Genomic DNA, 15,628 nt, shown 5'->3' with positions numbered 1-15,628 from the left:
GAGGGGGAGGGATGGAGGAGGAGGAGGAGGGGGGCGGAGGAGGAGGAGGGAGGGAGAAGGAAGGAGGAGGAGGGATGGAAGGGAGGAGGAAGAGGAGGGATGGAGGAGGGGGATGGAAGGGGATGAAGAGAGGAGGAGGAGGGATGGAGGAGGAGGGTTGGAGGATGGAGGAGGAGGAGGGATAGAGGAGGAGGAGGAGGGACAGAGGAGGAGCAGGAGGAGGTGGGATAGAGGAGGAGGGATAGAGGAGGAGGAGGGATAGAGGAGGAAGAGCAGGAGGAGGAGGGATAGAGGAGGAGGGACAGAGGAGGAGTGATAGAGGAGGAGGAGCAGGAGGAGGAGGGATAGAGGAGGAGGAGGGACAGAGGAGGAGGGATAGAGGAGGAGGAGCAGGAGGAGGAGGGATAGAGGAGGAGGAGGGACAGAGGAGGAGGGATAGAGGAGGAGGAGCAGGAGGAGGAGGGATAGAGGAGGAGGAGCAGGAGGAGGAGGAGGAGGAGGAGCAGCAGGAGGAGGGATGGAGGAGGAGCAGGAGCAGGAAGAGGAGGGGTGGAGGCGGAGGGAGAGGAGGAAGGCTGCGGCTCCACTACTCACTGTATCCGGGTCACAGCAGGAGCCGCCTGCGCGGGGACCACCGAGCGCCCCGCAGCCCCCCGCCCCCGGGAGCATCGCAGGTAACCGGGGAGGGGGTCCCGGGACAGCCCCAGCCCCCCTCTGAGCCCCACGCTCCCGCGTGAGGCGGGGGTGATCCACGGGCTGCGCCGCGGGGCTGAGCTCCGTGGGTCCCAGGGGTGGCTGGGGAGGGGGTGGTGGTGGTTGGGGGTCCTGCCCAACGCATGGGTGCTACCACCAGGTCCAGATGGATGCTGGTGGTTGATGATGCTTTGGGACACACGGTGGTCGGACCCATCCCACCCGTGGGGTGCGAGTGACCGTTGGGACCCTGTCACTGCATCCTCTTTCTTCTCCAGGTCTTCCCAGTGGAGCAAGGGGTGGGCTCTGGATGCGGGAGGACCCTTGGGCAGGTGGGCAGCAGGGGAGGAGAAGGGTACGATGGTGTTTCCTCACCCCAGAGGTCCACATGGACCTTCTCCGTCTGATAACCCTCCGTTAGCAGGGTCCCGTGTGTCCTCACGCCCCGTGAGCTGCATCCGTGTGGGGTTGTAGCCTGGGGTCACCACCACCCCTCTGTGGTACCCCTGGAGCGGCTGAGCAGGCTAGATTCGATCATCAGAGCCTTGAACTTTCATAAGAACTTTGGTAAAGGTGTTGCCCTGACTTGCGCTTGGGATCTTCGTTCCTACAGCTGACGAGATGGCGGATGGGAAGGAAAACGGTCTGGAGGGACCAGAAGGGTCTCAGCTGTGTTGGGATCTATGTGAGGTGGACACCCCTCAAGAACCAAACCCAACGGCGCAGTGCGAGTATGAGAGTGACCCGCTACAAGCCTCTGAAGGACCAAGCAACAACTCCCGTGGACGCCCGTCACTAAGAAAGGGTGGACGGCTGCAAGCCCGCCATGGGAGCCGTGCAACGAAGAGCGCCTACAGCCGCAGCAAGAGGAGGAAGACCGTTGCTGGGGAGGCAGAAGGCGCCATGCACAAGGCCCTCCATAGCTGTCCCGACTGCGGGAAGATCTTCAGTCGGAGGTCCTTCCTCATCCCCCACCAGCGCATCCACACCGGTGAAAAGCCCTTCACCTGCCACGAGTGCGGGAAGGGTTTCCGAGTTGGGTCAGCTCTCAACAAGCATCAACGGATCCACACGGGTGAGAAACCCTACAAGTGCCCGGACTGCGGGAAGCGTTTCCGTCTTACTTCCACCCTCAGCACCCATCGGAAGACCCACACCCGGGATAAATCCTACGTCTGCCTCGTTTGCGGGAAGACCTTTCGGCTGAGCGCGTATCTGCTGGCCCACGAAGCCACCCATAGCGTGGACAACCCTTTTCGGTGTCTTGCGTGCGGGAAGAACTTCAGCTTGAGGCGGTACCTGGTCATTCATCAGCGGATCCATACGGGAGAGAAGCCGTTTCAAGTGCTCGGTGTGCGGGAAGGGTTTCAACCGGAGATCGATCCTCATCGTTCACCAGCGGGTCCATACTGGAGAGAAACCCTACAAGTGCCCCGAATGCGGGAAGAGCTTCATCATGAGTTCAGACCTTGCCGGCCATCAGAGAATCCACACCGGGGAGAAACCCTACAACTGTCTCAGCTGCAATAAAAGCTTTCGGTTGAGCTCCCACCTTACGAGACACCAGCGAAGCCATACCGGGGAGAAGCCCTACAAATGTATGGATTGTGGGCAAAGCTACACGGACAGTTCTGGACTCATCAAACACAAGAAGATCCACATGAAGAAGAAGCAGAGGACGTCTCCGGGAGCCCACCCAGGGGAGGGACGTTATAAATGCCCTTACTGTAGTAAGAGCTTCCGTGCAAAGTCAGCTCTGGTCCTTCACCGCGCCACCCACACCGGGGAGCGACCCTATAGATGCTCCAAGTGCGAGAAGGCCTTCAGCCACAGCGGGACCCTACTGAAACACCAACGAATCCATACGGGAGAGAAACCCTTCAAGTGTCCCAACTGTGAGAAGTGCTTCAATGACAGCTCAACCCTTCGGAGACACCGGAGAAGCCACACCGAGGAGAAACCTTTTCAGTGTCCCAGTTGCGGGGAGTGTTTTGGTGCCATCGCGGCTCTCCTGAAGCACCAGCGGTTCCACACCGAGGGGAGACCTTACAGGTGCTCCGACTGCGGGAAAAGTTTCCACTCTAATTTTCTCCTCGTCACCCACCAACGAATCCACACGGGAGAAAAACCCTATACCTGCCCCATCTGCAAGAAAACCTTCCGCCAAGCCTCCCACCGCACAAGGCACCAGGAGATTCACAGGAGGACCGCGGCTGGCGTCGCGGCGCGTGATACGCCCAAGCGTGGCGCGGAGAGAGGGAAGGCCTGGCACAGAGCGGCGGCGGAGGCGGGATGTGACGAGCGATTAACGAGTCCGGATGGTGCTTCTACAGCTCAACAGTAAAAGGGTTTGAGATGCCCCGAGTCCGTCAACCGGGTCCGAGTCGCTCATCCAAAGACGACGTGCCCCGTGTCCTCCCTGGTGGCGACGGTTGTGTAAGTCTTTGCACACCCAGGTGTCAATTTGAGCGCAGTGTTAGTGAGTTCTTGGTGACGCGGGGTTCCTACATCGATCATTTTGAGGCATGGCCCTTATTCTTCTCGCCCTGTTGGCACGGAGCGCCTTTGGGCGAAGGCTCCGATGGCTCTGGCTTTTAAATTTAATGTTATTCCCTCGTCTCCGAGTCCGTTCTCCTCGCAAACTCACCGCGGCCAACCCTCCGACCACCCTTCTCAATTCGCCCTTGACCTCATCCCCCGTTTCTACTGAAGTAGGTCCCTATAAGATTTGGGGGGAAAAAAAAAAATATAACATCTACTTTTGGATCCCAACCGGTCCTTAAAATGGGTCGAGCGAGTAGAATTAACAACTACGTCCAGACCGGACCCACCTCCTCATTTACCGTTGATGAGTTAACCTGCCTCCGTAGCGATGTCCAACCACAGCTCAACTTAGGCCCGTGTGGGGACCCCATCCTTTTTGGGGGACCGGCGTGAAAGTGGGTGATGGTATCGACCAGTCCCGGTCAATAAGCTCGACACAATGACTACCTCGCTGTGAAATCTTCGCGTTCCCTTACAGTCATCGCTGTTTGAGTTGGGGATGGGTCCGTGGTTGACCCCAAACACTGTTCCTTCATGAGAACATCTGATTTACGGTGACCACGTTGTTACTAAATGCCTTAGGGGTCACCCAAGGGAGCGTTTCCTTGGCTTTGCGTTGCCTTTAGACCCAACGGTGGCTCCAAGGTGAAACCTCGTGAGAAGGTGGCACCAGAAGCCTCCCTGCTGTGGGTCCAAGGTGAAACCTCATGAGAAGGTGGCACCAGAAGCCTCCCTGCTGTGGGTCCAAGGTGAAACCTCATGAGAAGGTGGCACCAGAAGCCTCCCTGCTGTGGGTCCAAGGTGAAACCTCATGAGAAGGTGGCACCAGAAGCCTCCCTGCTGTGGGTCCAAGGTGAAACCTCATGAGAAGGTGGCACCAGAAGCCTCCCTGCTGTGGGTCCAAGGTGAAACCTCATGAGAAGGTGGCACCAGAAGCCTCCCTGCTGTGGGTCCAAGGTGAAACCTCATGAGAAGGTGGCACCAGAAGTCTGCTTGCTGAAATTCATGGTTGCTTGCGGCGATGCCACCCAACGTCACCTACAAGCCTGGTGGCACTTGGGAAGCTTCGCTTACGGTGGAAACGTGGACGTAGGTTGACCGTGTGAGCCACAGCTTCTGGACAAACCCATCCCACCACGTCTTTGGGCCTGCGAAGGCAGAGCCGTGCTCCTTCTTACCCGGCCAACAGCAGAGGGCGGCCATCGGTCGATGCTGAAGAGCCAGGGGTTGGGTGGGGGGCGGCTCCGTGGGTGAAGGGAATTCCTTTTGAACCCCTAATCCGTGTCTTAATTCCGAGTCATTTCCCATCACACCCCCCGTGAACCCACCGAAACGATGCTCATCTACACCGGGAACGGCCAGTTTATGTTTACAATCTTTGAGTTATTTTCTGTAGAATGACTCTTTATAGCCGCGCTACAAATGTTAATTTACCGATTTGTATCTTTCCTACCCAATCTGGATGCGGTTTTAACTCTTAACACCCCAAATTACCACTTATTCACCCATCGAAAGAGGGAACGGAGGAGGCAAAATCAACTTTAATACGATTTAAACTTTAATGCAACTTAAATTTTAATAGCGGCTACCTTAATACCAGAAAAATCAGACAAATTCCAGAATATATTCTAAAAATAGTCAAATATCGGCGGTCGGGATCCATTTTAAGATGGTTTCCCACGCTTATGGATGGTTATTAGTCCAGACGATGCCTGCAGTGCTCAAAAGAGGATGATTCACTCAAGGAATTGGAAATGCTGTAACGCCGTTAATCATTATAATATATGCATGATATATATTATAATTAATTTTTGCCCAATATTAGCGAATTATTGGCTTTCCTGTTGTTTCCATCCAGTAAAACATACTAATTTTTTGCACACTTATTCTGAAATAAACGGTTTCTTCCTAAAGCTGTTGGTCCGGTGTCTTCCTCGAGAGCTTTTTAATTGCTGCGGGTCATTAATGAGTAATTTTAGGGGTCGCAGGGACGGGGAAGAGGGCTGAGGACGTGAGCTTCTCACTGCTGTGACGAGCGGTCGGTTCTCAGCCCGTCGCGGCGTGAAAGAAAAGAGGGAGGTCTCGGGAACGGAAAAAAATGGAATGAGAAAGCCGAGTTTGTGAATAAATCTTAATAAAATGAATTTTCAGTTGCGTTATGCTGCGAGTGGGGGCCAAGCGCGTAATAAAATGCAGCCGTTTTGCGTGGAAAGTGTGAAATTAAGTTAAAACCCCCAATATTTGGGGGGGGGGGAGCTTCAGGACTAAGAGGGGGGGTGGGAGGGGGGGGTTTCAGCTTGCAGGGCTCCAGAGCTGATCCACAAATATCCCGGGGGGGGGGGGGGTAACATGGGGGGGGTCCCGGGAGGTGCGGTTTTTTTCGGGGGGGGGGGGGGGGGCGGTGTGTGGGATACGCGGATGCCGCTGCCGGCAGAGGGCCCGGGCGGGTGGGGGGGGGGGATGGGGGATGGAGGGATGCGGGAGGGGGGGTGTCACCCCCCTCTTTGGGGGTTGGTCTTCCTGGGTCAGGCACCGCCGCCGCCGCCTCCATTGTCAACCCGCAGCCCCGCAACGAACGGCCGGGTACCGACGGGGGGGGGCGGGGGGGGGGGGGGGGCACCGGTCCCGGAGCCCCCGGGAGACCCGGGCGTGGGGAGCCCCGGGAACCCGCAGAGGGGGGAGCCTGGAGCGGGGGGACCCCTGAGACCCCCGAGAGAGGCGGTCCTGGAGCTGGGGGGCACAAACACACCCCCCCCACACACACACACCCCCCCGGCAGCCCGGAGAGGGGCGAGTCCGGAGGGGGGGGGACCCCCGGGAGCCCGGAGGAGAGGGGAGCCCAGAGCTGGGGACCCCCGGGACTCCCGGCGGCTTGGAGAGGGGCCGTCCCGGAGCTGGGCATTCCCAGGACCCCCGAGAGTGGTGATGCTGGAGCTGGGGGACCCCCAGGACCCCCCGAGAAAGGCGATCCTTCAGTTGGGGGACCCCCCCGCCAGCCTGGAGATAGCCGATCCCAGAGCTGGGGGGACCCTTGGGACCCCCGGGAGAGGCGAGCCTGGATCTGGGGGACCCCTGGCAGCCCTGGCAGCCCAGAGAGGGGGGGAGCCTGGAGCATGGAGGACCCCAGAGATGGGGATCCAAGAGTTTGGGATCCCCAGTACCTCCAAGAGAGGCAATCCTGGAGCTGGAGACCCCCGGGACCCCCGGCAGCCCAGAGAGGGGGAAGCCTGGAGCATGGAGGACCCCAGAAAGGGGTGAGCCCAGAAGTGGGGATCCCCAGGACCCCCAAGAGAGGCAATGCTGGAGCTGGAGGACCCCTGGGAGCCCGGAGATGGGAAATCCCGGAGCTGGGGGACCCCTGGGACCCCTGAGAGAGGTGATATTGGAGCTGGGGATCCCTGGGACCCCCAAGAGTGGCAATCCCGGAGCTGGGGGACCCCAAGGAGCCTGGACAGGGGTGAGCCCAGACAGAGTGGACCCCTGGGACCCCCAGGGCACCGGAGCAGGGATCACCCCACAGCTAGGAGACCCCAGCCCCAGTGCCCACATCCCCCCCCATGGCCCCAGGACACTTGGGTTGGGAAGGACCATCACCCCCCCGCAGCCCCCCCCCCCAAAGGAGCAGGGAAGGGGGATCCCAGAGCTCTTTTCTTCCCCAGCCCTATGGGAGCCCTTTTTGGGGTTAGTGGTCCCTGCCTCAGTTTCCCCCTGTGCAACAGACAGGGTGCAATGGTGGGCTGGTTGCTGACCCCCACCCCTCTGGGTCAAAGCAGGTGGTCCCCCACCGTCCCGTTTCCTTCCCACCCACGTCTGGGTGCTGCATTGGGTGGTTTTGGGCTGAGAACAAGTGATTTTTGAGACCGAGCCAGGGACATCACCTTGTCCCCTCTCCAGCTCCGGTGGGACGGGGCTTGCAGGGACAAGACCCTGGTCCTTCTCTTCCCAAACCACATTTCCCAAGCAGGACAAGCTCCTTATTTTGCCTCCACCTTCCTTTTGAGGATGGGTCTCTGTGTTCATAAAGCTGGACCTGCATCTTGGCTGTATTTTGGTGTTTTGGGTGACTTTATGGGCCATATCTTGGTGTTTTGGAGGGGTTTGGGGCTGTATCTTGGTGTTTTGGAGGGGTTTGGGGCTGTATCTTGGTGTTTTGGAGGAGTTTGGGGCTGTATCTTGGTGTTTTGGAGGGGTTTATGGGCTATAGCTTGGTGTTTTGGAGTGCTTTATGGGCTGTATCTTGGTGTTTTGGAGGGGTTTGGGGCTGTGTCTTGGTGTTTTGGAGGGGTTTGGGGCTGTGTCTTGGTGTTTTGGAGGGGTTTGGGGCTGTATCTTGGTGTTTTGGAGGGGTTTGGGGCTGTGTCTTGGTGTTTTGGAGGGGTTTGGGGCTCTGTCTTGGTGTTTTGGAGGGGTTTGGGGCTGTGTCTTGGTGTTTTGGAGGGGTTTGGGGCTGTATCTTGGTGTTTTGGAGGGGTTTGGGGCTGTGTCTTGGTGGTTTGGAGGGCTTTATGGGCTGTATCTTGGTGTTTTGGAGGGGTTTGGGGCTGTGTCTTGGTGTTTTGGAGGGGTTTGGGGCTGTATCTTGGTGCTTTGGAGGGGTTTGGGGCTGTGTCTCGGTGTTTTGGAGGGGTTTGGGGCTGAATCTTGGTGCTTTGGAGGGTTTTATGGTCACAGGATGCTGGTGGTGTCCTGTGCATCGACTTCCCAGTAGGGGTGGACTTGGGCAGGAGCAACCCACAACCCAGACTGGGAAACACGCTCACAGCTTGGGGTTTTTTTCCTCCCAAAACTAGGATTTCCCATTCCCAAACCTTGGCCGGATCAGGAGGAGGTGGCTGCGAGGAAGAGGAGATGCTACGAGATACCCAGGCAGGTGAGGAGGAAGTTGCTTGACCTTTCATCCTCTCTTCTCCTCCGTCCTCCAGCCGAGCATCGCCTCTGGCTGTAGGACAGCCCTGTTGCCGACTCCGTCCTCCCGGAGGCGGATCTGGGAGGATCTCCTTCCCCTTCCCTCTGGCACGGATGCAAATCCCTTTCCCCTCCTTGTTCCTTCCTCCGGCAGGCGATGAGATGCGGATGGAGAACACGGAGGAGAAACCCCACGGGCAGAACCTCGCGGAAGAGGCCGTTTTGAAGGGCTCCATGGAGCAGGAGGTCAACGGGGAGGAAAAGCCAAGAAGCTCCACGGGGAGAGGTTGGAAACCCACCCCACGAAGCTCGGAGGAGGAAAGACCGACCATCTGCGAGGAATGCGGTCGGAGCTTCAGCCGTAGCTCGAACCTGGCGGTGCACCAGCGGTTGCACGCCGGTGAGAAGCCCTACAAGTGCTTGGAGTGCGGGAAGAGCTTCAGCCGTAGCTCCCATCTCATCACCCATCAACGTCTGCACACCGGGGAGAAACCCTACAAGTGTCCCGACTGCGGGAAGAGCTTCAGCGACAGCTCCACGCTCATCACCCACCAACGCTTACACACCGGCGAGAAGCCCTACAAATGCCCCGATTGCGGGAAGGGCTTCAACCAGAGCTCCAACCTCACGTCCCATCAACGCACCCACACCGGGGAAAGACCCTACAAGTGTCCCGAGTGTGGGAAGAGCTTCAGCGTCAGCTCCTACCTGATCCGCCACCAGAAGATCCACACCGGGGAGAGACCCTATAAGTGCGAGGAGTGCGAGAAGACGTTCAGCCAGAGCTCCAGCCTCATCATCCATCAGCGTGTCCACACTGGGGAGAAGCCCTACCGGTGCGTTGACTGCGGGAAGTGGTTTAGGAACAGTTCGGATCTCATCAGGCATCAACGGACGCATACGGGTGAAAGACCCTACCGCTGCCCTGACTGCGGGAAGAGCTTCAACCGCAGCTCCAACCTGATGACCCACCAACGCATCCATACCGGGGAGAAGCCCTACGAGTGTCCTGAGTGCGGTAGGAGCTTCACCGTGAGTTCTGCCTTGATTAAACACCAAAGGACCCACCGGGAAGGGAAGCCCTATGAGTGCCCCGACTGCGGGAAGAGCTTTATCCGCTGTTCGAACTTCATTACCCATCGGAGGACCCACGTTGGGTAGAGACCTGGTGACCCACGTTGGGTAGAAACGTGGGTGGTGGTCCCCACATCCTCCTGGCTCCCCATAGGGACCTGAATGAATGCAGGTAGGACTACCCACTTGCTGAGGTGGGCTCAGCTCTGGGACGCAGACCAATGGCAGAAGTTCATTAAGAAGAGTGGACTCATTGGCTTTAGACTCTGAAAAATCACATCTTCTTGGTCCAATAATTTCTTCTGGTGGCATCAAGCAACACAGGCTTCTTCCACAGCCAAATGGTGGGTGGATTTGGGCACAGACCAAGATTTGGAAGACACCGCTCGGGACTCAGCTTTTCAGGAAGGAAGAAATGGGGTGGAAACGGTCCCACAACCCTGTTGGGACACACCAGGCTGAGCTGTTCCTCGTTCACAGGGTTTTTGGGATAGTTTTTTTTATCACGTGATGGTATTGGGTGGTGTCATGCAACCTCTGTCCTGCCCATCTACGGCTCATCTTTGGATGAATAAACTCTTGAGTTGTCCAAAGGGCTTCAGAAGAGGCTCCTGCAACATCTTAGGGAGGGAGATGGGCACAGCCCACCTCCACGTCCTGCTCTTGCTCCCTTCGTGCTGCCAAAAATAAACAAGAACTCAGCAGCAATAAACTTTTCCTCCACTCACCTCCTTGCTATGGACTCGTTGAACCCAAAACACCTCGTTTTCATCCAGGCTGGGGCTTGGCCGTCTCTAGGGTTGAGTTTTCCCAATGGTGCTGCAAGGATGGGAGTGGTGGGACAATTCTGTGGATGGGTGGAGGGCAAGGACACGTGGTGGCCGTGTTTCGGAAGGATGTTGCAACCCTATGACGTAACCATCGGTGCCAAATAAACCCGATCCATGGTTTGGTTTGAACCCTCATCCTTGCCCAAGGGAAATAGAGAGGGATGGAGAGCCCAGGGTCTCCACCCCAGCCCCACCACCCCTGTGGCCGCTTCCTGGGGTGGGGAGGGGGTGTCTCACACCCTCTGGGTAAAGAAAATGCTCCCAGACCCCATAAAATTGGGGAATTTTTTCAGTTTTCCTCTCAAAAAAAGGGCTCTTCCACCCACAGAGCCCCCACCGCAGAGATACTCACGCGACGCTGTCGCGGTTTAACCCCAGCCGGTAACTCAGCCCCACGCAGACGCTCGCTCCCGCCCCCCAACCCCAACCCCCCGCCCCGGGTGGGATGGGGGAGGGAATCGGAAGAGTAAAAACGAGAAAAATTCACGGGTTGAGATAAAGGTGGTTTAATAGGTAAAGCAAAAGCCGCGGGCGCAAGCAAAGCCACACAAGGAATTCCTTCGCTCCTTCCCACGGGCAGGCGGGTGCTCGGCCGTCCCCGGGAAAGCAGGGCTCCATCACGCGTAACGGTTACTCGGGAAGACAGCGTTCCCCTCCCCGTTCCTCCTTCTTCTTCCCCCCCCTCCCCAGCTTCATACGCTGAGCACGACGTCGTACGGTGGGGGCCACCCCTTGGGTCAGCTGGGGTCAGCGGTCCTCGTGCAACCCCCCCCCCCGACACGCTCGCTGGTGGGGGCGACGCGAGAAGCAGTAAAGGCCTTGGCTCTGTGTAAGCACTGCTCAGCAATAACGAAGAACATCCCTGGGTTGTCAGCACTGTTTCCAGCACAAATCCAAACCCTAGTACTAGCTACTAGGAAGAAAATTTAACTCCGTCCCAGCCAAAACCAGCACAGATGCCGGCACGCAAATGCTTTTATTTCGGCCGTGATTTTCTTTTGATCCATCCCCAGCCCTTAAAAAGACCCTAAATAGGGCTGAAAAAAAATAAATTGAACTGAGACATCTAGAAAAAAAAAAACAAAACATTTTACCGCCATTTCTTTTTATTCCGGTGAAGCTCATGGGTTTCCCCTCCCTTCCCCTCATCTATAATCTAAGGCAAAAAAACAGAGGATGGGGGGGGTGTGTGTGTTTTTTTTTAAAAACAACCCCCCCCCCAAAAAAAAAACAACCACCCTTGATATATAAAAACATAAATGGAAAGAAAAATAATAGCTGGTGGGGTGAGGGCGGGTGGATTGGTTACCCCTCGGCGCTACCACCAGGGACCACTGTGGTGAGTAGGTAGGTCTGAGATGCCACCAGGATGGGGATGGTCCCTCAGTGGGGCGGTCCCCATCTTTGGCCGGCGCCTCTTGCGATGCGAAACGAGACCGGAGCTGCGCCAAAAGCTCTTGGCGCAACCCTAAGGCTTCTCCTCGCTATGGATCTGCCGATGCTGGATGAGTTGGGTGCTGCTGGTGAAGCTTTTGGGGCAATCCAGGCAAATATAGGGTTTCCGCTCCAGGTGGGACCGCTGGTGAACCAGGAGGTTGGAGCGACGGTTGAAGCCTCGGCCGCAGTCGGGGCAGCAAAAATCTTTCTCCCCGGCGTGAACCCATTGATGTTTGGCGAGCCTGGGATGGTTGGAAAAGCTCTTCCCACAGGTTGGGTCGGGATGCTTGTGCTTGACGGCGTGCGTCTGCTGATGCCGCGCCAGCTGGGAGCTGTCGCCGAAACGCCGCCCGCACTGGGAGCAGCTGTAGGGTCGCTCGCCGGTGTGGGTCCGCCAGTGCCGTACGAGCTGGGAGCTGTCGCCGAAACGCCGCCCGCACTGGGAGCAATCGTAGGGCCGCTCGCTGGTGTGGATCCGCCCGTGTCGCACCAGCTCCGAGCTGTTCTTGAAGCTCTTGTGGCACTCGGGGCACTTGTAGGGCCTCTCCCCAGAGTGCACGCGGTGATGGATGGTCAACGTCGATCTGTGCCTGAAGCTCTTCCCGCATTCCTCGCACCGGTAAGGCCGTTCATCCGTGTGCGTCTTCCGATGCCGGAGGAGCGTGGAGCTGACGCGGTAGCACTTCCCGCAGTCGGGACACTTGTAGGGCATGTCGCCGGTGTGGATGCGCCGGTGGGTGGTCAGGTTGGAACGGCGGTTGAAGCGGCGCCCGCAATCCTGGCAGCCGAAGGGTCGTTCGTCCGTGTGTATCCGATGGTGGTTCACCAACGCCGAGCGGCAACGGAAGCTCTTCCCGCATTCCCGGCAGGTGTTGGGTGCCTCTTCGCTCCCGTTGTCCCCTGGGAGTGGGGAACCCCCAGGATGGGTCCCTGGGGACTGCTGCGAGCTGGAGGTTGGGGGTTCCACGGGTGCGTCCGCTTCCTCAGGAGCATCCTGCTGCCATTTCTCCTCCTCCTTGATTGACCCCAAATCTGTTGGGGAGAGAGACCGTCCCCAGCAGCCCTCTCCAGCTGGGAGGGGGGTTAACGTGGGGCAGGGATGGGGAACCACACGCGTTACGGCTCAGGGGAATGGTCAGCCAAGAACCAGGCGGCCCCAGGAGAGGATCAAGGCTCCAAGGCAGAAACCACCACGAGAAGGGTTGGGGGCATGGTGGGACAAGGTTTGGGTCATGTTGGGAGAAGGGCTGAGGTCATGGTAGAAGGGCTGGGGATGTGGTGGGAGAAGGTTTGAGGACACCATGGCAGAAGGGATGGGGATGTGGTGGCAGAAACGATGGGGACATGATGGCAGATGGGATGGATTCATGGTGGGACAAGGTTTGGGGTCACGTTGGGAGAAGGGTTAGGGTCATGGTAGAAGGGTTGGGGACACCATGGCAGAAGGGACGGGGGTGTGGTGGGAGGAGGGTTGGGGCCATGGTGGGAGAAGGACTGGGGCCGTGGTGTCAGAAAGGATGGGGTCACAGTGGGTGAAGGGTTGGGGACATGGTGGAAGAAAGGTGGGGCCACAGTGGGTGAAAGGATGGGGACATGGTGGCAAAAGGGTTGGGGTCGCACTGGGAGAAGGTTTGGTGTCATGGTGGGAGAAGGTTTGGGGACACCATGGCAGAAGGGATGGGGATGTGGTGGCAGAAACGATGGGGACACCACGGCAGATGGGATGGATTCATGGTGGGGGAAGGTTTGGGGTCACGTTGGGAGAAGGGTTAGGGTCATGGTAGGAGGGTTGGAGACGTGGTGGGACAAGGGGTGGGGACAGCATGGCAGAAGGGACGGGGATGTGGTGGGATGCAGGTTGGGGACATGGTGGAAGAAAGGGTCAGGGACATGGTGGCAGAAGGTCGTGGCAGGAGAAGGGTGGGGGTCACGGTGGCAGAAGGTCATGGTGGGACAAGGTTTGGGGTCATGGTAGGAGAAGGTTTGGGGTCACAGTGGCAGAAGGCCATGGTGGGACAAGGTTTGGGGTCATGGTAGGAGAAGGTTTGGGGTCACAGTGGCAGAAGGCCATGGTGGGACAAGGTTTGGGGTCATGGTAGGAGAAGGTTTGGGGTCACAGTGGCAGAAGGTCATGGTGGGACAAGGTTTGGGGTCATGGTAGGAGAAGGTTTGGGGTCACAGTGGCAGAAGGCCATGGTGGGACAAGGTTTGGGGTCATGGTAGGAGAAGGTTTGGGGTCACAGTGGCAGAAGGCCATGGTGGGACAAGGTTTGGGGTCATGGTAGGAGAAGGTTTGGGGTCGCAGTGGCAGAAAGGATGGGGTCACAGTGGGAGAAGGGTAGGGGACATGGTGAGAGAAGGGTTGAGGCCACGGTGGGAGAAGTTTTGGGGACACCATGGCAGAAGGGGCGGATTCATGGTGGGACAAGGTTTGGTGTCACGGTGGCAGAAGGTTTGGGGTTGTGACACGTCATGACACATGACGAGAGCCCTACATGGGGACAAAGCGCCACCACGACGCGTCCCCAGACTCTTGTCCCCACCAAAACCACTTCTCAACCACCCACCCAACCCCACCCCGCCTCGGCCCCAACCCTGGGGACACTTACCCGGCGGGACCACAGTGTCCCCACCGCAGGGTGTCGGGACGGGGACGAGAGGCGCAGCAGCATCCTCCGTGGTCATCGGCTCCATGGGGACAACCCCAACGGGGACAACCCCAATGGGGACGACCCCAAAAGCCGTCACCCCGCTTCCCTCCGGGGTTTGGGTTTTAGGATTTCTCCCTAAAAAAGGGATTTCTGGGGGGAAAAAAAATAAATGGATGTGGGGTGGTGAGGAAGGTCCTGGGGGGATTTGGGGGGGCTGGTGGGGGGGTGTTGTCCCACCACGGGGCATCGATACCAGGATTCAGGGAGCTGGGGATGGGCGTCCCCCCATTGTGGGGGGTCATGGGGGGCCTCCTGGGGGTCATGGGGGCCCCCCGCCCCAATGCAGCCTGTCCTTACTCTACGCTCCTGGGGGTCTTGGGGGTCTCTGAGGGGTCATGGGGGTCCCCCCCCAATGCAGCCTGGCCCCATTCCGGGCTCTCGGGGGTCACGGGGGGCCTCCTGGGGGTCATGGGGGCCCCCCGCCCCAATGCAGCCTGTCCTTACTCTACGCTCCTGGGGGTCTTGGGGGTCTCTTGAGGGGTCATGGGGGTGTCCCCGTCCCCCCCCCACTAATGCAGCCTGGCCCCACTCCAGGCCCCTGGGGGTCGTATGGGGGGGGTCGTGGGGGAGGTGTTGTGGGGTTCCCCCCGCCCCGGTTCATCCCGGCCGCGCCCCTGGGGGGTCGTGGGGTGGGGTCGTGGGGTTCCCCCTCCCCCCAAGTGCAGCCCCTCTCTGAGCTCCTGGGGTTCGGGGGGGGGGGGGTGGGGGTGTCGTGGGGTTCCCCCTCCCCCCAAATGCAGCCCAGCCGCGCCCCCGGGGTCGTGGGGTGGGGTCGTGGGGTTCCCCCTCCCCCAGTTCATCCCGGCCGCGCCCCCGGGGGTCGTGGGGTGGGATCGTGGGGTGGGATCGTGGGGTGGGATCGTGGGGCTCCCCCTCCCCCCAAGTGCAGCCCCTCTCCGAGCTCCCGGGGTTCGGGGGTGGGGGGCTGTCGTGGGGTTCCCCCTCCCCCAGTTCATCCCGGCCGCGGCCCCGGGGGTCGTGGGGTGGGATCGTGGGGTGGGGTCGTGGGGTGGGATTGTGGGGCTCCCCCTCCCCCCAAGTGCAGCCCCTCTCCGAGCTCCCGGGGTTCGGCGGGGGGGGGGTGTGGGGGGCTGTCGTGGGGTTCCCCCCGCCCCAGTTCATCCCGGCCGCGCCCCCGGGGGTCGCACCCCGCCGCTTCCCGGGGGTCCCACGCGTGTCTCCCCGGTCGCCCCCGGGATCCCCTGACCTGGGAAGTGAATCCACGGCCCGGAGCCGCCTCCCCCGGCTCCAGCCTTGCCTTAACCCTTCAGCTGCCGGCGGGGGGGGGGGGGGGGGGCGAGTTTTGGGGCCGGGGGGTGGGGGTCCCCGGGAATCCCTGCACCCCACGGGATGCTGGCTGCGGGCTGAGCCCCTGCAGACCCCACATTGGGGGTTTTGGGGTGTGTGGGGGTGTCTCTGAACCCCCTCCCCCAA

At 59.3% G+C, this 15,628-nt stretch overlaps 2 protein-coding genes across 3 annotated transcripts in view; one reads left to right on the top strand and one right to left on the bottom strand.

Annotated features, from left to right (window-relative positions):
• The window catches only part of LOC142049046 (uncharacterized), an 18,302-nt gene extending 8,271 nt beyond the window's left edge, over positions 1-10,031 (top strand). Inside the window, 6 exon segments of the mRNA XM_075076426.1 lie at positions 449-674; positions 1,307-2,031; positions 2,033-3,033; positions 3,150-3,216; positions 7,909-8,107; positions 8,297-10,031. Of these exon segments, the coding sequence (XP_074932527.1) occupies positions 449-674; positions 1,307-2,031; positions 2,033-3,033; positions 3,150-3,216; positions 7,909-8,107; positions 8,297-9,378 (3,300 nt within the window). The 3' untranslated portion in view covers positions 9,379-10,031.
• LOC142049087 (uncharacterized) lies at positions 10,031-15,421 on the bottom strand. 2 transcript variants are annotated; one of them, XM_075076534.1, is made up of 3 exons: positions 15,343-15,421; positions 14,093-14,284; positions 10,031-12,515 (listed from the first exon to the last, which is right to left on the bottom strand). In XM_075076534.1, exons 2-3 carry the CDS (start codon positions 14,175-14,177, stop codon positions 11,515-11,517), a joined length of 1,086 nt encoding a protein of 361 aa, XP_074932635.1. In that variant the 5' UTR covers positions 14,178-14,284; positions 15,343-15,421; the 3' UTR covers positions 10,031-11,514. The 2 variants fall into 2 exon arrangements, with proteins under 2 accessions (XP_074932635.1, XP_074932636.1); XM_075076535.1 differs by having other exon boundaries at positions 10,031-12,548; positions 15,343-15,398.
• Positions 15,422-15,628: the final 207 nt, after the last annotated feature.

Source organism: Phalacrocorax aristotelis, chromosome 31 (assembly GCF_949628215.1).
Source record: "Phalacrocorax aristotelis chromosome 31, bGulAri2.1, whole genome shotgun sequence".
Lineage (NCBI taxonomy): Eukaryota > Metazoa > Chordata > Aves > Suliformes > Phalacrocoracidae > Phalacrocorax > Phalacrocorax aristotelis.
Note: the sequence above shows the minus strand (reverse complement) of the source record. Positions and strands in the feature narration are given on the sequence as shown.

Coding starts and splice junctions, on each gene's coding strand:
- LOC142049087 (XM_075076535.1), bottom strand. CDS start 14,177: ATGGAGCCGATGACCACGGAGGATGCTGCTGCGCCTCTCGTCCCCGTC. Junction 12,549..14,092: donor GGACACTGTGGTCCCGCCGG/GTAAGTGTCCCC, acceptor TCCCAGCTGGAG/AGGGCTGCTGGGGACGGTCT.